Source organism: Penicillium psychrofluorescens (genome assembly GCF_964197705.1).
Source record: "Penicillium psychrofluorescens genome assembly, chromosome: 1".
Classification (NCBI taxonomy): Eukaryota; Fungi; Ascomycota; class Eurotiomycetes; order Eurotiales; family Aspergillaceae; genus Penicillium; species Penicillium psychrofluorescens.
In genome coordinates this window covers 271,702-292,386 of record NC_133439.1, presented here as the reverse complement: position 1 = coordinate 292,386, position 20,685 = coordinate 271,702, and the positions used below count along the sequence as shown (strand labels likewise).

At 52.2% G+C, this 20,685-nt stretch overlaps 11 protein-coding genes across 11 annotated transcripts; 3 read left to right on the top strand and 8 right to left on the bottom strand.

Annotated features, from left to right (window-relative positions):
• Positions 1-334: 334 nt before the first annotated feature.
• Positions 335-1,291, bottom strand: PFLUO_LOCUS88 (uncharacterized protein; the record flags this gene model as incomplete). Its single annotated transcript, XM_073786665.1, has 2 exons — positions 335-1,170; positions 1,228-1,291. 2 exons carry the CDS (start codon positions 1,289-1,291, stop codon positions 335-337), a joined length of 900 nt encoding a protein of 299 aa, XP_073634187.1.
• A 549-nt stretch (positions 1,292-1,840) lies between these two features.
• PFLUO_LOCUS87 (uncharacterized protein) lies at positions 1,841-2,353 on the bottom strand (the record flags this gene model as incomplete). The annotated part of the gene is made up of 3 exons (XM_073786554.1): positions 1,841-1,907; positions 1,986-2,143; positions 2,192-2,353. The coding sequence occupies 3 exons, from the start codon at positions 2,351-2,353 to the stop codon at positions 1,841-1,843; spliced, it is 387 nt and encodes a 128-aa protein (XP_073634186.1).
• Positions 2,354-2,595: 242 nt separating this feature from the next.
• Positions 2,596-3,662, top strand: PFLUO_LOCUS86 (uncharacterized protein; the record flags this gene model as incomplete). Its single annotated transcript, XM_073786443.1, has 2 exons — positions 2,596-2,996; positions 3,062-3,662. 2 exons carry the CDS (start codon positions 2,596-2,598, stop codon positions 3,660-3,662), a joined length of 1,002 nt encoding a protein of 333 aa, XP_073634185.1.
• Positions 3,663-3,968: 306 nt separating this feature from the next.
• Positions 3,969-5,637, bottom strand: PFLUO_LOCUS85 (uncharacterized protein; the record flags this gene model as incomplete). Its single annotated transcript, XM_073786332.1, has 7 exons — positions 3,969-4,034; positions 4,096-4,292; positions 4,348-4,570; positions 4,621-4,641; positions 4,691-4,714; positions 4,768-5,363; positions 5,412-5,637. The coding sequence occupies 7 exons, from the start codon at positions 5,635-5,637 to the stop codon at positions 3,969-3,971; spliced, it is 1,353 nt and encodes a 450-aa protein (XP_073634184.1).
• A 1,470-nt stretch (positions 5,638-7,107) lies between these two features.
• On the bottom strand, positions 7,108-7,572 carry PFLUO_LOCUS84 (uncharacterized protein; the record flags this gene model as incomplete). The annotated part of the gene is made up of 1 exon (XM_073786221.1): positions 7,108-7,572. The coding sequence occupies one exon, from the start codon at positions 7,570-7,572 to the stop codon at positions 7,108-7,110; it is 465 nt and encodes a 154-aa protein (XP_073634183.1).
• A 1,982-nt stretch (positions 7,573-9,554) lies between these two features.
• PFLUO_LOCUS83 (uncharacterized protein) lies at positions 9,555-11,529 on the top strand (the record flags this gene model as incomplete). The annotated part of the gene is made up of 4 exons (XM_073786110.1): positions 9,555-9,793; positions 9,874-10,144; positions 10,208-10,550; positions 10,598-11,529. The coding sequence occupies 4 exons, from the start codon at positions 9,555-9,557 to the stop codon at positions 11,527-11,529; spliced, it is 1,785 nt and encodes a 594-aa protein (XP_073634182.1).
• A 252-nt stretch (positions 11,530-11,781) lies between these two features.
• PFLUO_LOCUS82 (uncharacterized protein) lies at positions 11,782-12,327 on the top strand (the record flags this gene model as incomplete). Its single annotated transcript, XM_073785999.1, has 3 exons — positions 11,782-11,918; positions 11,982-12,082; positions 12,155-12,327. The coding sequence occupies 3 exons, from the start codon at positions 11,782-11,784 to the stop codon at positions 12,325-12,327; spliced, it is 411 nt and encodes a 136-aa protein (XP_073634181.1).
• Positions 12,328-12,628: 301 nt separating this feature from the next.
• On the bottom strand, positions 12,629-13,537 carry PFLUO_LOCUS81 (uncharacterized protein; the record flags this gene model as incomplete). Its single annotated transcript, XM_073785888.1, has 3 exons — positions 12,629-13,274; positions 13,334-13,351; positions 13,407-13,537. 3 exons carry the CDS (start codon positions 13,535-13,537, stop codon positions 12,629-12,631), a joined length of 795 nt encoding a protein of 264 aa, XP_073634180.1.
• Positions 13,538-13,954: 417 nt separating this feature from the next.
• Positions 13,955-14,950, bottom strand: PFLUO_LOCUS80 (uncharacterized protein; the record flags this gene model as incomplete). The annotated part of the gene is made up of 1 exon (XM_073785777.1): positions 13,955-14,950. One exon carries the CDS (start codon positions 14,948-14,950, stop codon positions 13,955-13,957), a length of 996 nt encoding a protein of 331 aa, XP_073634179.1.
• A 478-nt stretch (positions 14,951-15,428) lies between these two features.
• Positions 15,429-17,115, bottom strand: PFLUO_LOCUS79 (lysine permease; the record flags this gene model as incomplete). Its single annotated transcript, XM_073785665.1, has 2 exons — positions 15,429-16,903; positions 16,956-17,115. The coding sequence occupies 2 exons, from the start codon at positions 17,113-17,115 to the stop codon at positions 15,429-15,431; spliced, it is 1,635 nt and encodes a 544-aa protein (XP_073634178.1).
• Positions 17,116-18,141: 1,026 nt separating this feature from the next.
• PFLUO_LOCUS78 (uncharacterized protein) lies at positions 18,142-20,212 on the bottom strand (the record flags this gene model as incomplete). The annotated part of the gene is made up of 6 exons (XM_073785554.1): positions 18,142-18,647; positions 18,700-18,814; positions 18,876-19,003; positions 19,060-19,226; positions 19,283-19,690; positions 19,740-20,212. 6 exons carry the CDS (start codon positions 20,210-20,212, stop codon positions 18,142-18,144), a joined length of 1,797 nt encoding a protein of 598 aa, XP_073634177.1.
• Between the last annotated feature and the right edge of the window lie 473 nt (positions 20,213-20,685).

Here is a 20,685-nt window from a genome sequence, read left to right as displayed (position 1 = left end):
TTTTTCTCTTGCTATGATCTTGTTCACGATTGGGCTTGGCTAGGGGTTGTTTTTTCTGGTGTCAGGAGTATGTCTTTTGCGCGGTGTTTAGAAGTTTTGGGGGTTGAGCACGCCGATGATAATAATGTGTATCAGAGGTTGATCTTTGACTGGGTCTGTAGTCAATAAAGGCAGCTCCTATAAGGCTGCTAAACGACAAGAGTGTCTCCAATTCCTCACGGCGTCTACACCTTAGGGCAAACCATGCAGTAGTAATGCTTTATTTTGTTGAGAAACCTCGATCACTCTAGGCAGCTCTTGACTATCGACAATTTATGTAACTACTATGCAGTATCTACAGGCCCATCCTCATCCCACCATTGGCGCAGATGACGCTGCCGGTGCAGTGACCCCCGTCGGCCGTGCAGAGCATACACACTACCCCGGCAATCTCACTCGTGAAAGCTGGACGGCGGCCACCCATCTTCTCCTTGATCAGACGAGCCTGCTCTTCGGTCAAGCGCCCCATCGTCTCTGCGTCGGATTCGTCCAGCTTGCTCAGGGGAGTATTATCCTGGAAACCCTGAATATCCCGCCAAAAGTCCTCTCCCGCATTGAAGTACATATCACCAATCACTGGGCCGGGGTTGACGGCATTCACGGTGGCGCGGTCCGCCAGCTCGCGGGCCCAAGTCCGGGTCATGGCCTCGAGGGCCGCCTTGGTGCCGCCATACATGGATTGTCCCACGAAACCCATGGAGGACGAGACGCTCGAGATGTTCACGATGCGACCACTGCGGTCGGTGGGGAGGAAGGGGGCAACCGCTTGTGTGAGGAGGAGTGGGGCGAGGACGTTGATGGTGTAGTGCCAGTTGAAATGTTCGGCGGTGATGGGACCCTTGGCAGCGTCGTTTAGGTTGCGATCCGTCGAGACGCCGGCATTGTTGATGAGGATATCGACCTGCAGTTTGGTGCCCGAGCTAAAATGCTCCTTCGCGGCGGTCACGATGGCCGGCACGGCGGTCTCGGGCTGGCTCAGATCGGCTTGCACGCTCTCACACCGGATCGCATGCGTCGCGGCCAGCGAGGTGCATAGCTCCTGGGTGGGGGCACGGGAGGATTCGGAGGTAAAGTTGAGAAGCAGAGAGCAGCCTTTTGAGGCCAAGTTTCGTGCAATTGCCTCGCCAATGCCTGTGTATCGTTAGTTAGCAGCGTTGCCCCGCGCGTGGTGACGAGGGGTCGATTTACCGCGTGAACCACCGGTCACGATGCCAATCTTGCCTTCCAACGGCCGGGGAGCAGCAGACGACATTTTCGATGGAGACCACATGGAGAAGAATATGGCGGAGAGAGAGAGAGGAGGGGAGGGGGAGAGAAGAAGGATTGGAGTGGAAGTGGTGGATGTTACTAGTTGGTTACTGGCGGGCCAGAACAACCAATTTAGCCGCGGGCCCCACTACCTATTTCGGCGCGGTATAGGCAAGTCCGGCTAATTCTTTTTAACTCTATACTCTACTCATTTTGTTCGTGTGGGATCTTGGTGTACAACTGCTCATTTCAGAACACGTCCGTCCGCCAGTCTGGGCGCGAGACCAACACGGCTCAGCGACCGGCATTGCGCAATATTACTCGAATGGCTCTCGAAACCAACGCTCGTAAATCTCATCCTAGCCCATAATAGAGAGATGAAAATTGAACACAATGGTACTACACTGAAAATGAGTAGAAAGATCATGTTGCCTTGTGCGTTCTAGCTTGGATGAGCAGACAGCTGGAGCTGCTTTTCGCTGTGCTGCTCCTCTATCTATATATAGAACCGATTGTTCAATTGAAATGTAATCACATTCATCATTTGCTTCGTCTACAACACCGCAATGCACTCAATCTCCACATCGGTGTTCAAGGGCAGTGTCTTGACCGCCACACATCTGCAAGGGAACACTTATCAGCATCCGACGTACACCGCCAGAAGAGAAGAAAGAAGGGAGAGAAAAAAAGGCACTTACGTCCGGCAAGGCTTCACATCGCCCCAGTACTGCATGTACACCGAGTTCATCTCGCTAAAGTCGTCCATGTTGGACAGAAACACGTTGACCTTGACCACTTTGGTGATGTCGGTACCGGCCTCCTCCAGGATATGGGTCAAGTTCTTGATGCATTGGTGCTGGCGAGTCGTCAGAATTCTGTTTTTCAGTTGACAGACTATACATACAGTGTGGGCCTTGACATCGCCATCGACCAATTTGCCCGTCGTGGGATCCATCGCCACTGCGCCGGAGCAGTACACGACGCCATTGGCGATGATGGCCTGGGAGTAGATACCCGGCAGGGGCTTGGGGGCCTTGTCGGTGAGCACGGGGGTCTTGGAGGACATGATGAGGATGATGGGAAGAGTCTTTACTCCTTGCGCGGGGAGAAGCAGCGGGTTTTCATACATCAGCAGATTATTCATCCGCATCTCGAGTGGGCAGCCGATCCGTTGCCACGATAGGAAATCCTTATCGATTATCCCCCGCGTCATCCCACCTAGCGCGTGGGGGTCTTCTTCCTCTTCTTCGTCGTCGTTTCTGTCTTCTTCTCCCTCTTGTCACACTCATTCCTTCCATCATATACACAATGACTGTTCCCCAACCCCCCTATCCCATCCACGAGTCCGTCAAGGACCTGCTGGACCCGGAGTATGTCGACTTCTATAACCAGTATGTCATCAACAATCAACAAGTCCACTACCAGCCCGTCGAGGCTTCGCGCACCAGCGGTGTCTTGATTCCTGGCGCCGGTCCCATGCTCGAAGTCGGCAAGACGCAGGACTTGACTCTCAAACGTCAGGTCTCCGAGGGTCCTTCGGTCCCGATCCGCTGTTTCACGCCCAAGGGCGACCAGCCCGCCGGCGGATGGCCCGTCATGCTGTACTTTCACGGTGGCGGCTGGGTGCTCGGTAACATCGATACTGAAAATGTAGTTTGCTCGAACTTGTGCGTCCGTGGCAACTGTGTCGTGGTGACTGTCGACTACCGGTAAGTCTGTACCGCATACGATGAGGGCGATGCGGGGAAGCTGATCAATGTTCTCACTCAACCAGTCTCGCACCGGAGGACCCTTTCCCAGCAGCTGTACATGACTGCTGGGAGACACTGCTCTGGCTCATCTCTGACGGTGCCGCCACATTATCGATCGATCCCTCCAAGATCGCAACCGGTGGCTCGTCTGCAGGCGCCAACCTTGCGGCAGTGGTAACGCACAAGGCATTGAAGCTATCACCACCGGTGCACTTCAATGCCCAGCTGCTCTCCGTCCCAGTGACAGACAACACGGCGACTGTGGACAGCAACAAATCGTACCGCCAATATGAGCATACCGCGGCTTTGCCAGCGCTCAAGATGCTCTGGTACCGTAACCACTACCTCCCCAATACGGCGGACCACACCAACCCGGAGGCGAGCCCGCTCTTCTACCAGGGTGACTGGTCAAAGCTGCCCCCCGCGCTGGTCATGGTGGGTGAGCTGGATGTCCTGCGCATCGAGGGCGAGCAGTATGCCGAGAAGCTCCAGAAGGCTGGCGTTGAGGTGGATCTTCAGGTGATGAAGGGGATGCCACATCCGTTCCTGGCGATGGATGGAGTGTTGTCCGAGGGCAAGAGGTGTATTACCTTGATGTGTGACGCCCTGCAGAAAGCCTTTTAGAGCTGATCTGCTCGGCCGTGTGTTATAAACTGCTGTATATGCCATATTCATTTTGGAGAATAGACCTGTTTCAACCTGTGCCCGTCATGCTACTCTTTTAAACGACCAGCTAATTTTTCTTCCGAACCACGACATAATAGATATTTGATAGGATATTAAGGGCCGCTTAGGAAGGCAATTGTAGCGGAATTTAAAATCTGATAAACCTTGATGTCGGTCTATAGACGAACTTCAAATAGCAGCCATCTGTTTTAGGATCTATAGATATCGGTATCGCTAAAGTTGAGCATTCGATTAGCAAGAAACTTACTTTTGGGACATCCATAGGAGTTTCCCATATTCCAGAGACAGATCTAGCGAGAGGGAATTATACTTACAAATGTCGAGCAATATTATGTCTTCCCTCCGCCCGAGAGCTCACCCAAACACTCACACTCTTTGAAGCCACCGGAAAAACGCCGTAGCCGCGATCATCAATCACGACCGTTCCAGTTTGTGACTGAAGAATATCGGTCCATTTCTCCCCGGCATGGCTGAGGCCAATGTACATGCGCTTTCGGGAAGCTGCCGCATTGCTGAGAATGCACGCAAGTCCAAAGGGATGATGCAAGTCCCCGTAGCGTACGAATCCTGGTCGAGAATTGTTAACATGGTGGGTTAAGCATGAAGTGTGCCATACACATACCAATGCAGTGCCGCTTATCAAAATAATCTCGCTGGTCCCCATATGCGTATAGTTTACGGGCGCGGGTGAGAATTGGAAGTTTCCCACCACACGAAGGCTCGAGCCTTGGTTTGGGTCCTCCTCGAATTCCATAGAGGTCGCCGTAAAAGACACACGGCTGGCCCTGCCATCGGAGGAGGATCAAAGCATATGCAAGCGGTTTGAAGAATGGTGCAATCAGGGTCTGTGAGGCTCATGAGCTTCCTTCCACATCGAAAAATCGATAATTCTCACTTCTAATGATTGTTCCGGCTGCTGTTCGTTCATCAGCTAGGTTCATGCATATTTATCTCCAATAACTTACCGTATCATGATTCCCAACAAATGTCTAGATCCAACGAATTTAGTCTTGTGCATCTGCTCTCAACGGCCAAAACTTACCACTGCGTGCCTTGGTCTCTGTTCCACCAGGGTACCCTTGAAAACTTGCCGTAGGTCTGCGTTCCTTGTGTTCGAGATAACCGAAAACCGACCGACCAGAGGTACATCGAACAAGGAAATCTGATGGTCCATCAATCTAAGATGTTCAAGAAGTAGGCCTACCTCTCCCCTCCAGTATTCTCCCACCAGATCATAGTCGGCGCCAACGGTGGCCCGCAAATGATCAATGAACTTTTTCTGAAAGGCAGCAGAGTAGTGTTTTGCTGCATCGATTCGCATGCCACTGATGGGAATTTCGGTCCCGATCCACTCTGCCCATTTGAAGATATCGCCTTCGACCTCTGGGTGCGAATGGTCCAAGTTGGCAAACATCAAATAATCGTAATTGCCATTTTCGTCACTAACGTCCATGGCCCAGCCTTTCTTATACCCACAAGTCTTGTAAATTGCATGCTGACTGGCCATGGCGTCCCAGTCGACCCCCGTGAAATGCTGCCAGCGATACTTCATGGAGCTGTACTTGCCTCGGCGACCAGGAAAGTCGAAGCCAACCCAGCCTTCGATGTCCTGTGGTGGCGCGATTTCAACATTTCTCTCTAGTACACATTAGCCTGATTAACCAGTCATGCTTGACAAACACGCACGGTGCGGGTCCACTTTCACTGCCTTGAATCGTTCGGTGAAGTCGGCACCAGCTTTATGATTCAACACAGTATCCCAATATATCCCAATTCCGATAGCTCGCGCAGCGTAAGCAAGCGCTTGTAATTCCTCTTTCGGTCCCCATCGTGTCGCGCGGGATCCCTTTTGATAAAATTCCCCCAAGTCGTACATGTCGTAGATGTCGTATCCCGTCGCAGATGGGTCCATCCCCTTGCAACCTGGTGGAATCCAGAGATTGTCAACCCCGATATCCTTGAGCCTCGGTAATGATCTTCGAAGGCGCTTCCAGTGGAGCTGATCATCCGGTACGTGCCATTCAAACGCTTGCATCGTCAGGGTATTCTCGGAAGCGGTGCCGGCAAGGGGCTTTTCAGGAGGACACGCTGTTTCTAATTTGCAAACTTAGAGAAGATAGCGGAAAACGAGCCTCAAAAACTAATCTGACCTTCGATTTCTTTCCACTCCTTTGTCCTCCGTCGCATCTTCAAACAGCAGCTCAGGATTGACAACATTGGGTAAAGGGTCTATCAGCGTGGTGAAAGAGCGATGTGGGTGATGTTAGTGTTAGGATGTGAGGAGTGGGAGGTTGAGCCATAACTGAACAATTGATGACAACCTGACATTAAAATGAAACGGCTCGATAAGCAGGGCCAGGCAGAATTAAAAATAGTTGTACAGCCAAGTCCTAGAGCTCGGTATAACTACCTCATGTCCAACAGTTGGTTCCAGAGTAAAAGCGCTTCTGAAGGAGTTGGCAAATGAGAGAGGCAGATCTTCATTGCAAAGAGCTTCTATTGCGCTTGTAGTGACCAGCATCTTCTTCGAAATCTCTCGGTGGTCACGCCTCTGCTATAGGAGCCGCAGCATCATGGAGTAAGGAGGACATTAAGTCACTGGCCAGTGAGTTTAATCGGCTTGATTGTAACCAAAGCACCCTCTTCCGGTGATAAGGATTCAGATTGCATCTGATTGGCAAGTGGGGTTGTAGGTATCAACTATGCCAGTAGAGACGTTGAGATGCATGCGAGGGGATACTGTACAAACAACCAGGTTGGGTTCTGCGATCCGGACTTGATCTCTAGCCAATCTAAGAACTCGCATGGTTTCAGCACGGTATCTGGTTTGTGGAGAGGCAACATCTGTATGACATGGGTAAGACAGCCGGTAACCCGGTGGAGGCACAAAGCAAAGTCGTCCGCAAGCTGCCGGATCTCTCCTATGCAGAGCCAAGTTCGAGTACTAGAAGTTCTAAGAGGAATAAAGTAAAACATCATTGCAGTGAACGGTGGTTGCGCTGTTTGCATTCCATCAACCTGAAGAAGCGTCCTTGTTTCACAGTCCCTTTGCCCGGAGAAGGCACAGCAAACCAAGCTGGACCCGCTATACTCAGGAATCTGTATTCTTTTCTGAAAGGTTATGTGGAGACTGAGCTCTTGTATTTTAGGATATGATTCCTTGCCCTGGATGAATCAAAGCGGCAGGGGGCAGATACGTATTTATATATCTTAGTTTAGTTCACACGTTTATTGACTTCATCAGCCATTACTCTTAGAGTAACAGGTGAAACATAGCCACGACTTCGATTTAAAGACTACGCATACAGACCCGGAAACAAGCTATACCCACATTTCAATGTCCTATCGCAAATATGCAGGGGCAATTCCTGCACCCGTTGTATTATAAAGCGGCGACCAGCTCATCGACGCTTTTCATCTCTCGAGCATTGTTCTCGCCCACGTCGAGAGCAACGAGGAACCGACTAACGCAATTGTAACCCGCAATACCGGTCGTGAGCTCGACTATTTCGCGGTCATTAAACCCGGCCACCTGCAACTGGGCAAAGACCTCGTCCTGAACGGTGACGGAGCGGGTCATCTGGTCGGTGTAGCGCAGGACAGCGCGTTGGCGCGCAGTGAGCACGCTCGATGCGAGAGGAGTCGCATCATCGGCCACGGAGGGGAGTGTGCGGACAGCCTGGAGCTCCTGTGGTTGGATACCTCCCTTGAGAGCCAGAGGAGCGTGGGCATTCCATTCATAGACAGCGTGATTCAGCACCGCGACGCGGCAGACGGCGAGTTCCAGCAGGCCGGCATCAACAATCGTGCGCGACCGGATCGCACCTGAGGAAGCTGTTCCAGCCATCGGCGACCGGTGGGCTGTGTAGCAGCGACAAGTCGAGGGGTATCAGCGGGCGGGGATTCCGCCGGGCGGCAATGCGGGCGTAGATGTCCGCGGTGTCGCCGGGCGCATCGGCGGGAGGGCTGGACGGGGCGTAGGGAAGACGCATGGTGCGGGTTGTGCTAGAAATGGAAGGCAGAGGACGGATTTGCTATTCTGCCGGGGGCATACATTCGTCCAAGAGTATACAAGCGCAGCAAGAGCTACAGCCAGCCATGAGTGCCGAGCCAGTGCCGAGATGAGAAGAGTTTAGCCGGGATGATGCCTCGGCTGTCAGGCCAACATCCGCAAAGTCATTGGAAAAAGACAATGGAGGACGTGTAGCTGGGAGTACCCAGGAATTCGCTAAAAGTAGATCCTCCGCTTCCCAGAATAGACCTTGTATTTTACATGACGTTGGTGAGATGGCGAGACCGTGAATGCTATACACATGCTACCTTTCGTGCCCACTTGTCGGGAAGCGACAACCTTTGAGATGCTACTTCATTTGCCAAATGAACTACTGCAGTACATCGCAGAGCATCTAGAATTCTGAAAGCATATAAATGCTTTAATAATTAACTGAAAAGATTCTATTACCTGTTCCAAATCATCCAAGCTGTGCTTGCAGCGAGTACATAAAAATCGTGCGCGGTCTATGCCCCTAAAGTGTCGGGTGATCCCGAGCATCTACATACACCGTTTCGCCAAGGGTCATGGATATGTGTTTGTGTTCGCTTACAAGGAAGCTGGCCCCGCAGCCCTACCTGACTGGTCCTCTCTTTTGCCATGTCAGGTTGCGAGTACCGAAGCCGAGAGCCCTGCTTGGCTCATGTCGGAAACGGTCTGGCTGACGTCGCTCATTCGTATCCACTCTGAGAAGCCAAGCAAAAGTCCCAGTTAACCAAGAATGAACAATCAAGTTTGGACGTATGCTACAACTAGTTCTGAAACTGTTCGGCTGCTTTTCCGGTTTGTGCAGACGGATCTCTACCTGTAGATCAGCATAACAGTGTTCTAACTAGTTTCTGTCTAAGTGTTCTTGACACCCTTGCTTGATTTGGACGTGTCCATGTGCGTCCAATGAGCTGTTTCTGGGTTTAGTGGCTCGCCGTCCATGTTTCGGACATTACGTAAATGACCTCTAATCTGATCCTTTCGATGCTCTCAATTGGCGTATGTGGAGAAAAAGGACCACTGAACTGGCGTGTATCCGAGACTTGCAGAGGCGACCGGCGGCGGTTTGTCCCGAAGGGAAAAAAATAAACAAATTCTCCTGCAGCATGGGGCATTTTTTGGCTTAGTGGCGGAAATCGTACCAATAATTATTGCTCTGTGGAGACGATTCATTCTTATCAGATGAGATCCACACACCACATTTTGGATGAATGCGGTAATATCCACGATGGATGGTACTAGAACTAGTTAGCGTACTCGGCACCGAGAGATTCCGAGTAGATCCATTGGCTTTCGGCTGAGAGTTCTTTGCGGTAGAGTACCGAGTTGGCTCACGACGACTTTGCTTGGCTCTGCTGTCGTGGGAATTGGCGCGGGAACCGAGACAAAAAAAAACGTCCTTCGATCCAGGTTCCATAATTCATTTCCCTTAGACAGAGGAAGCAAGCGGGGCTAGTAGGACTGAACCACGTAATCTGCATACCAACCTTACTCTGTCTAGTATAGCTCATGCTAGATAAGATGATCTGATTAGATAGATCCAAACTACTAGCTGTCTCGGTGGGTCGTTAGAGGGGGCCGAATTTTTCAGGCCTTGTGTCTCTGGACGAATGAAGGTGCGAGGTCACGCTCGCACGACTGTTTTGTTGACTTACGGGCCGCTTAGCATCCGACTTCGGGGATTCTGGTGGAGGGATTTCGTTCTATAAGGGCAAAGATCTCCCTCCCACTCCTCACTCTTTTTTTTTCCGGGTCTCCTCTATTCTAGTCCTCTGTCTTATTCAATCACAATGGCAGTCCTTCCCATCTTCCGAAGGGCGTTCCATCGGACGAAAACCGACAATTCAGATACCATAACTGCAGTTGAAGAAAGCAAGAGAGACCCCGTTACCGATGATGCCGCGGTCAACACCGGCGAGGACGAGCTCCAGACAGATCTTCCGAGTGAAGATCTGCAAGGCGGAGTTCGGGATGTTGAAGCAATGACCCTGACATGGTCGAAGCCTATGCTGCTTGCGGTCTTCATCAAGTATGTTCTTTGTGTTTCTTCTCACTGGCCCTCTCTCCTGTGTGATGCTGTAACTGACATCGTTCGTTCGTTTTGAACAGCATCTGGCTCCTTTACTTTGTCAATGCATTCCAAAGCTCGATCTGTTCCAACTTGATTCCTTATGTCACGAGTGATTTCGCATCTCACTCGCTGATAAACGTTATTTATATCGTTGCAGATTCCGTCAGCGCGGCATGTTACATCCCGTTAGCCAAAATCATGGATGTCTGGGGCCGAGCGGAAGGCTTTATGTTCATGGCAACTGTCGCTACTTTGGGATTAATTCTCATGGCGGTCTGCAATAATCTGGCGACTTTCTGTGCTGCATATGTAAGACTGCCAGCCCAATCACGCAAGGTTCGTCATTGCGAATGCTAACGGGTGAGCTACTAGGTCTTCTGGACACTGGGATTTTCCGGTATGACATACTGCGTGGATGTGGTCACGGCAGATGTGTCCCGACTGAAGAATCGAGGCTTGGCCTACGCTTTCACGTCTTCGCCCTATATCATCACGGCATTCGCGGGAGCCAAGGCATCCGAAAATTTTTACTACCAGATCAGCTGGCGATGGGCGTTTGGATGTTTTGCGATCATCTTTCCGATCGTCGCAGCCCCTCTGTACTTTGTGCTCAAGCTCAACGTTCGCAAAGCTCAAAAAGAGGGTGTTTTGGTTAAGGAAAAGAGCGGTCGGACCATTCTTCAGAGCATCTGGTACTATACCATGGAGTTTGACTGTGAGTACTATGGCTCTCATGGCGAGCAAAATACTGATTGGGAGCAGTACCGGGCGTCTTCCTATTCTCTGCCGGCCTCACCGTGTTTTTCCTTCCGTTTGATATCGCTTCCGCAGCCCCGGACGGCTGGGCGACGGGTTATATCATCGCGATGCTGGTGGTTGGATTCGTGATGCTCTGGGTCTTTGCAGCATACGAGACGTTCCTGGCGCCCGTGCCCATGTTCAACCTCGTCTTATTGAGCAACCGGACCGTCATTGGTGCCTGTCTCCTCGATGCGACCTACCAGGTCTCGTACTACTGTTGGGAAAACTACTTCACCTCCTTCCTGCGCGTCGTCAACAATCTCTCCATCGCCGAGGCCGGATATGTCAACAACACGTTTGACGTGGTTTCTGGTGTTCTGCTACTGGGCGTCGGTGCGGTGATCCGATCCACTGGGCGATTCAAGTGGACGCTGTACGTCGCCGTTCCGCTCTACGTCCTAGCGCAGGGGTTGATGATCTACTTCCGGCGCCCGGATCAGTCTATCGGGTATATTGTCATGTGCCAAATCTTCATTTCGATCGGTGGCAGTGTCTTTATCATCGTGCAACAAATTGCCATCTTGGCCGCCGTCGACCATCAGCATGTGGCGGCCGTGCTGGCGTTGCTGAATGTGGTGGGCACCGTTGGCGGTTCGGCGGGTGTGACGATCTGCGGTGCCATCTGGAGCAACACCTTCGAAAAGGCTCTGAAGCGGTATCTCCCTGCGTCTGCGCTGCCACGTCTGGCGATCATCTATGAGAAGGTGCCCGAGCAGGTGAAATATCCGATGGGAAGTCCGACGCGGATCGCAATCCAGGAAGCGTATGCGTATTCGCAGACCCGGATGCTGGCAGTGGGCACGGGGATTATTGGGCTGGCGTTTGTATGGATGCTGCTGATCCGCAACATCGACTTGAAGAAAGTGGCGCAGGTAAAGGGGACGGTGTTCTAGTGGTATCTACCTATACTATGTAGTTCCTCTCCTGTCCTGTATCATGTATACTACATTGTGCTATATATAGTATCGTGCTACTATACTTAAAGCATGACAAGGTTTCCCCGCAGAATACCACGTCACTACTGGACCGGTCGTCCTTTCTCTTTCTCTTCTCCTTCTTCTCCTTCTCTCTCTTCTCTTCTTCTTTCCATTCCTCGGCATCACTCAACTCACTACCCCATAAATATTTCTCACAGTCCACTCACCATGTCCAATATCGACGACACCCCCCTCACCGCCGCCTCCTCGGAGCGCCGGAACTCGCTCGAGAAGCACCTACAGACCCGTCCGGACAAGCAGGACCTTCAGGACCGCCATATCCTGCTCGACACCAAAGTCGCGCCGTACGGGTTCCGTCTTACGCTTCGCGTGAATGGATAGGTACTAATCCTCCCCGCTCCGCGCAGATCCCTCCAAGCCACACGCCAGGACCTGGACCGCCAGCGCGCCTCGGACAGCCTGAAGCGGAATCTCGAGAAGCGACCGGATCGCGACGAGCTGATCGGGCGTATGTTCACCGTTCTACATTATTTTCTCTACGGAAACAAACATAGACCGAACTGACCATTCGCGAATACAGGAAACATCCTCCCCGCGTCTAGCGCCGCGCCGAGCCTGCAGGCCCAGGCCCGCGAGCTCGAGAAGAATATGCTCGCCGATAGTCTCGAGCACAAGATTCAGAACCGCCCACAGCCCGAGGACCTAATTTCCCAAGGGATCCTATCGACGGAGGAGAATCCGCGCTCGGCTTGATCCGCTTACGCTCCTCGCGCGTAAGCAGAAGAACAGGGATGAGCGATCGGGAATACTGGGTTTCCGCGGCGTTATTTGATTTTCTTTTGGGGGTTTCGGGTTCTCTTGTCACTCACTTCCCGAGTCCCTTTGCGCTATCCTTACTTCTTCCTCTTCTTACACCCTCGGCGATGGTGATGTCACCATGACGCGCCTCCCGTAGCAACGATGTGTTTTTGTTGTTCACGATCTCAATAATCATTTATTGTTGTACATGGTAGGCTAGCAAGGAAGTAGTTGCTAGGGAACGACACCTCGCCGATCAGTGAATCTCCACCTCAACGGGCCCCGACAAGTCCGGTGTCCACCCACTTGGGCGCTCGCTGCCCCGGACTAAAACCCCGTACGCTGCCCGCTCAACTTTCTCCACGCTGGTCTGCATCACCTCGACCTTTTTGACGAAATCGCGTAGCATGGTATGGCGTTGGGGCATGCTGAGGAACTCGAACTGGGCTCGCATCGCGCGCAAATCCTTGACGAGGTCCGCGTGAGATTGCGCAAGGGTAGGGGTGCTGGTCGCGGTCGGGTTGAGGTCTCCGTCGGCGCCCGTCATCTCCGTCACCTGAGATGCATTGCCTGAGCTCAATGCTAGAACGGCAAACCGCATTACCTCACCCGTCATGTCGAACAGGCCCATCAAGTAGTCCTCCTCCGACAGGCCGATCCCGGCGGGGACCCGCGCGGCCGCCTCTTCGTGCGTGAGTAGTGTCTGGGTCCGGAGGTAGTGTTCAAAGGCAATGGCCTCTACAAACTCTTGGAGGCCAGAGCTGATCTGCCGTTGGTATCGCCACGCCTTGATTCCCGCGAGATCGAGGACTACCGAGGCAAAGAGCGCCCGGATCTGTTCATAACGAGACTCATTTTCCTGGTCAATCTTGGGTGGCAGAGGTTGTTTGACGGTCCGAATACTGCCAGCAATCAGCTCGTGGTTTCTTCGTCGGGAGGGGGGCAATGAGGGTAGGATTACCGTTGCAGGGCGAAGATACTGGGAGCAGCATTCGTTAGTGCCGGAACAATCAGGGACCAGCGGGAGGACATACATCTTCTTACTGAGAGCGGTGATATCGCGACTAGTCTTGATAATGCGCTCACGGCGGTCATGGTGCTCGTCAAGCTCGTCGCGGAACGTCTCGAAGATGGGCAGCGCCGGCGATCGTGTGGAGTTCGCCATGGCTGTGGCCGGAGCGGGGGGTGCTGGATGATGGAGGAGCTGACCGTCCCGGGTGCGTTTGGCGCCCATGGAAAGAGAGAGAGAGGAAAATTGTGTGGAAGATGAATGATTGGAGATGGTAGGGCTGATGAACAAGAAAGAAAGAGGGCTGGGGGGAACAGTGAACGGGCGCCTCAGGCAACACTATGTACTGTAAACAAGACAAACACGATCGTGGAGCAGCTGGATTGCTCTCTGTTTTTTCCTGGGATACTACTATGTACCATAACTATTCCATTAAATTAAATCCTTTACTGCCTTGTATGTGCACCTAATTCAGGTCCGCCTGGCTCTTTTGACACACGAACACAGTACATTGTTGGATGACTATCGTAGACACATCATAAATAAATACATATATTTTCCCCTTCCGGGCCACTATTTGCCCTGCTGCTGATCGCGCTTCTGTAATTGGCGCATCTTGTACATGTTGCCAGAGACGAGGGATCGCACGCCCTCCTGCATCCAAGTAGGCAAAGCTCGCACAAGCTTGACGCCGGAGGCATGGCCGGGCAGGACCACCTGGCCGCTGTTCTGCGTCAGGATCTGTTTGCAGATGGCGTCGGAGACAATCTGGGGCGTCATGATGGGCTGGCGGAAGTGGGCTTCGTTGTCGGTCAAGACCTTGATCATGGGCGTGCGCACCCACAGCGGGTGGACAATGCTGGTGCGCACATTCGGCGCCTGATACCAGTAGCGAAGCTCCTGACGCAAGGTCTCATGGAAAGCCAAGGCACTCGCTTTGGAGGCGCAATAGTCGGCCATCTCGCCCACTGCGACAAAGCTGGCCATGCTGGCAATCGTCACGACGTGGCCGTGGTTGGCCCGAACCATGGCCGGCAGGAATTCCTTGACCATCAGGAAATGCGAAATCGTATTGACTTCGAAGGACTGACGGATCTTCGCCTCGGGTTCCTCGAGGATCGTGCCGTCGTGGCCCACGCCAGCGTTGTTGACCAGGACTGTCGGCTCACCATGCTTGCTCCGAATGGTCGCCGCCACGTCGGCGATGCTCGCGGACGAGGTGATATCGGCGTGGTAGAATGCCACGTTCGCGGGGAACGCCTCTGCAGGCTCATTGATATCCAGCACCACAATGCGCACGCCGGTCTTAGCGAGATCTTCTACAACCTGCTTGCCAATGCCGCTGCTGCCGCCGGTGATGAGGATGAGCTCCCGCTCGGAGCGCCAGGGCCCATTGCGCCGCCAATTGTTCATGCTCCAGCGCGTCAGGAAGTTGTTGGTGGAGCGAAGCAGGGCGAGGGCGATGACGACACCGAGCGCTTTCTGGGCGAGCGGCGTGCGCAACACCTGCTGGGCGGGCTCGGGCAGCCGCGCCAGCGCGGATTGCGAATATTGTTGCAGCTTGTCCATGATAATGAGAGAGGAGTAACAGGAGTGAACTGAAAGACAGAAGGAATGAACTACCCCAGAATTAATACCCTGAAGAATTGTTGGTGACCGAAGCGACCTCGGCTCACATGGCGGCTCTAAAAGGGAAACCAGTGCGATCAACAATGGTTATGTGGGCCGAGCAGTTCCCACTTCACATGCTTCTAGGGTGATCGGCGCCCGCGGTTAATTCTTTGCTCATGTTATTCACTTCATTGCAGTGGGATCCGCCTGCGAAATTCTGTGGAACTACTAGACACCGAGAGTAACACTAGGTCTGGTAATACCCGAACTCGCCACGGCATCGAAACAGAGAGACGACCTTGGTTGATTTTTGTATTCGCTGGCCACGACAAGACAACATCCTGTCGAAACAAATATTTACAAGCACCGATAACGCGGAGAGACAACATCAAGTCTCACGAGACCTGCTCTCGTCTCTGACAACCCTTGAAAGGGCTTAGTCCACCAGGATCCGCCAGACCTTTCCATACCAGGTGGTAGGGGTGCTAGTCTCCCAGTGCTGATTTTCAATCTCCAGACGACCAGTATCCAGATCGGCTTGGAGCGGGTGAACCAGAGGGTCTCGAAACACGAGCTTGTGGACTATGTAGAAAATGGCGAACAGGATCAAGCTAACATACGCCGCAAAAAAGCTGCTCACATCAAATGTCGGGATCCACGCCGTGAAGCCCTGGGTCAAAGCGATGAGAACATTGAAGAACAATCCATAATACGCCAGGAAAGGCTGCCACGGAGCCTTGTAGGGCAATATGTCTCGGGACATGTTGCGGGCTTTCAGCGCCCGCATGAATGCAATGTGACAGAGATTCAGGGTGGCCCAGAGGATGAACCCAGCCACGGCCGACACATTCAAGAGCCAGTTGAACACGGTCGTTGCCGTGTTGGAAACATTCATGAACCCAAGCAAGCCAATTGCGACGGTGGCCACCACTCCATTGTATGGCACACCACCTTTTGTTGTATTGGAAAACCAATGGGGTGCAAAGCCTTCCTGTGCCAATCCAACCAACAGGCGACTACCGGTATAAACGTTGGAATTGGCAGCTGACAGGACGACCGTCAAAAGAACTGCGTTGAGTAAATTCGGCAGAACGGGGACGCCAGCCAAATCTGCAGCGATCACAAATGGCGATGCGGATGCGTTGGAGGCCGAGGAGAGCAGTCGCTTATTGTTCGAGGGCACCAGCAGGCCGATGAAAAACACTGTCAGAACAAAGAACAAGAGAATCCGAAAAAAGGTTTTGCGGATGGCCGATGGAACCGTTTTTCGAGGATTCTCGCTTTCACCGGCGGCCAGGCCGACGAGCTCGGTCCCTTGACATGAGAAACCAGCCTGGATGAGGACCGCCCAGAAGCCAACAAATTTGGCAGTTGGGCCAGGCGTTACGAGATAGTCAGCAAAAGGTCCCGGATGTACCCAGTTGTGGAACCCAAGGTATCCTTGGCGGCCAGCACCGGCATCAATGCAGATGCCAAAGATGATGAACCCAACGACGGTGAGGACTTTGATGCTGGAAAGCCAAAACTCCAATTCACCATAGAAGTTGACCGGGAGCAAGTTGAAGGCAAAGATGATTACCCAGAAAACCGCAATAAAGATTTCGATGGGGATGGAATGGTCCCAATAGTTGATTATCAGGCCAGTAGCCGTCAGCTCCAGGGCGAAAGTGATGGCCCATGAAAACCAGTAGATCCAGCCCATGGCAAATCCGAGGCTAGGGTCAACAAACCGCGAGGCATACGCTGTGAATGCCCCTGGGATAGGAATGTACGTTGCAATCTCTCCAAGAGATGTCATGACCGAAAACACAATGGAACCAATGAACATGTAAGCGATGAGTCCTCCTACTGGCCCAGCGTGAGATATAGCCTCGCCACTTCCGATAAACAGACCTGTACCAATTGTGCCACCTGAGACATATGTCAACAAAACTTCCCGGGAGGTGGGGTGGGACGAACTCACCAATTGCAATCATCTGTAGATGTCTGCTTTTCAGTTTTCGCTGAAGACGCGGCTGGCGACCAGAGGGATGAATAGCGCCATGTCCTTCATAGCCGATATCATCGGTGGCATCTCCGCTGGCACCGTCGGTTCCCGCCACAAAAGAGTTCTTCTCACCCATGCCTCTTTAATATGGCGTTCAGAACACTATATTTATCTTCAACTGTGAGTTTTTGTAATGATTCCCACGAGCCGTGGATAAATAGAAAGAGGTAATCGGAGACTACCAAGGTCGCTTAGGCATTTAGGATAACGGGAGGCATAGGAGGATGAATTTCAGTCACACTGGCCGTATAGGTGGCTTGAGTAATAGATCGGGGCACACGTGGAATTCGGATTCCAGTGTTGTTGATTAACTGGAAATTGTGTCCATGCCGGGTGACAGGCACCAGCTAACGAGTGAAATGACCAGAAGGACTTTCTGGGTTAATGTGCTCGAAATGATTGCTTCTGGGCGTAACGAAGAGAAGAAAGTGAGTTGCAATGGGCCAAAGAGCTATTTGTTCGTATAGAAACGGGCTCGTGAGGGATTCCGAATAATAATGAGAGAGCGGGTGGGAAAAAGACTACAGCGGAGAAAACTAACAGACGCGGGTAATGGGGTTGATGTGGTTTTTTCCCCTCACCCTAATTTAATAGCCTAGTCGAATCCCACGAATACTAGCGGAGATTACTTTCCGAGTTAAGCTCTAGACATGCTTTCTCCCCTGACCTCCCCCCTTTAGCTCCTACTATCATAGAACGGTTCCCGCTCGCTTAAGCCATTGACTGAAAAGGAGCAAACTATAACCGCGGCTCTTCGGGTCCAAAGTATGTCTTTGCTTTAGTGCATGCGGAGATAATGCGGGGAAATAGGATAATTCTGAGACACCACCAAGCATTGCTATATTGATTGGCGGACTAATGTGACATACAGAGAGAAACACTTCGTCAGATTCTTGGTCTATTAGCATTTACAATTGACCGTCCCACCATCGCTTGTAGTAGAATCGACAAAGATATCCGCTCCTGCCCCAGTTTCGTGTGGAAACAAAGTCATAGGAGTTGATAGCTATAACCGATTAATCCTTTGACAAAGTTCCTCGCCACATCCAGGCAAGCCCCGTATCAATTGCACTAATCCATTCATTCCCAAATGCATGTATGCCTATACAGGTACAGTGCATCCCCACGACGTGGCTTTTGAAGATTTCCCGTTCGCCCATATAATCAGAGACTCGACAGCCGCCCACGAGCCCAGTCCAGAGAGAGTTAGGCCGCCTAGGAAGTAGATCGTGCTAGCAATATTGATGTGCCACTTCTTCATGTATCCACGGATCCATCTCTTGTAGCCGCCGTCATGTCTGATAGTCTCACGTGTGGCCGCGTTAAACCCTTCTCCTGGAAGCCGGGCGCCTCTCTGGCAGTTGAAGCCGACGAACAAGATGGCAGGGAAGGTGTAGGTAAAGTTGAGGATCAGAAGAGAGCTGACTATGCCTGAGATGCCGCCTAAGTTGGGAACGGAGGCGGCAACGATGAAAGCTACAGCCCAGTAGACCGGTCCCAAAGCAAACCACATCATGCGGCCTTTCCGGGTGATGATAGGAGGGAACTTGAATACTTCTTGGAAGACTTCGATGTAGACAGTCTTCATGCCAATGTTGAAGTACATAACTAGAGGGAGTCGCGTGTTAGAGGAGTAAGAAAAGATTTAGTAGACACTTACTGCATGCGATAGCGCCTGTCAATAGAGCGAAGACGTTTCCGACAGTTTGCAGGCCGAAGGGTTCAACGGCGGTAGTAATCACTTGGGCCGAGTACTGCCCATAGAAGGAGTAGACCTTCATGGGGAGATTTATGGTTAGCTAACTCAACGTTGTGACGAAAGGGAAATTGGCTTACAAAGACACCGAAGAAAATATAGACAATACAGATGAAGAGCTGGGCAACCATCAGTCCCTTCCAGAAGTCCATCGGGTGACGCATCTCAGCCAAGAAGGCCACGAAGAGCAGAGCACCGCCCCAGCTGTCTATTATTAGGGTTAGCCATAGGCGCAAGCGATGAGATCGGACGGAAGATACGTACAAACCATTTGGTTGATACCGTTCAACTGTCCAGCGAATCCAGCTGCCGCGGGCTGGTACTGATCAGGCGGCGGTCCTGCATAGGTCATGATAGGTCCAATCTCCTGAACGCGCGTGCCCTTTATGGTAGGGCCATAGTCGACTCCGAAATGGGCCGCTGCGACCATGCTATAATGCATTGTTAGTATTGGTGTGTAGAACAGGAGATAATCTACAATACTCACACAATAATGAAACTGATAATATTCAACCAGACCGATGCATTGGCCAGCCATCCAACATGCTGCAAGCCACGCATCATTCCGGCAAAAATGCCGAAGATCGTGAAGATGAGGAAGCAGACAATGTAACAGATAACTCCACCTGAAAGCTGAGCGATGATCTGACCGCTTCCGAGAATTAAGACTGCCACGGTCATGAATTGTTGGAAGGCTTGGGTCACGTTGATGAAGTGGCGCGACTTGCGGCCAAACACGCGGAAGAAAGTGTCGCCATAACTCAGGATAGGATACCGGGACGAGTCAAGGCTCAAGAAAACTTTCCACAGGATATAGCCACTGACTCCAGCAGCAACCGAGAAGATAACGTAGAGAGCAGTGCCAGGCCCATAGCCCAGAGTGGAATAAGCGTATCTGGATCCGAGTCAGCATAGGCTAGTTTATCGGTAAGATTGAGACATACGGGCAGCTTCCCCATCCGAGAATATCGGTAGTAATCAAGAAGAAGACGGTTCCCCAGCTGGCCGTCTTCAAGGCCCTGGCCGCAGTCTTCCATTCCTCCTCCGTCACGGTCATGTCGGTTTGCTGGACAACAGCTGGATCCTTCTGCTCGCTGTCATTGGACTCCTGAGCAGCCTTCTCGCGCTCTTTTTGCTCTTCATGATGGATTCCATGTGAGAAGCGACCCTTGATCATCTTGGCCACCGACATTGGACCGCGCTTCTCGTTATATAGGCGATTCCTCTCCATTTCATCGGCACGCTCGATCTCAGCCCAGTAGGCAAACTCCTCAAACGTGACAGTGGAGTCGACACGAGCCTCGAGACCCCAGTTGCGCTCCATGATTTTGCCCTCGACGATATTATCGTTGGTTTCTGGGTTTGCACGAGGATCGGCAATGGGCTCAATGGCCATGGCTCCCGCTCCGCTAGCCATGATGGCAAGAACGACTGTGAGGATTTGCTTCGAGGGGGTTCAAGGAAAGATAGGAGGATATCAGGGGAAAGATGCTCGGGGTGGCCGGATATATAGCCAATGCGTTGAGGGGGGAAATTCCCTCAAGCCAGTCAAGTGGTCGTGGCCAGGGTATCACCGGAGTCCGGGGTCTGTGGTGGCTAGTTCCAGCTCGAGATGAAACCAGCCTGGTCACGTCCAGCAAACTAGGGGCTGGGCACGGTTGTTGGATCTAAGTCTGTCAGTGCATCTCAAACAAGTGTAACCCTATTTCATAAAAGCGGATAGCATGGAAGACGCCTCCGGCTGATGATTGGCGGGACTCTCTGAGTCTAGAAGAGGGCCTAAGCCATTCCGAGCTAATTATCACCACCCACCTCGGAGATCTAGCCCAGAAGGGGAAAGTGCTCTGTTGGTCAGGGACCCTACCCCGCGGTTCCAAGAAATTGTGGCGA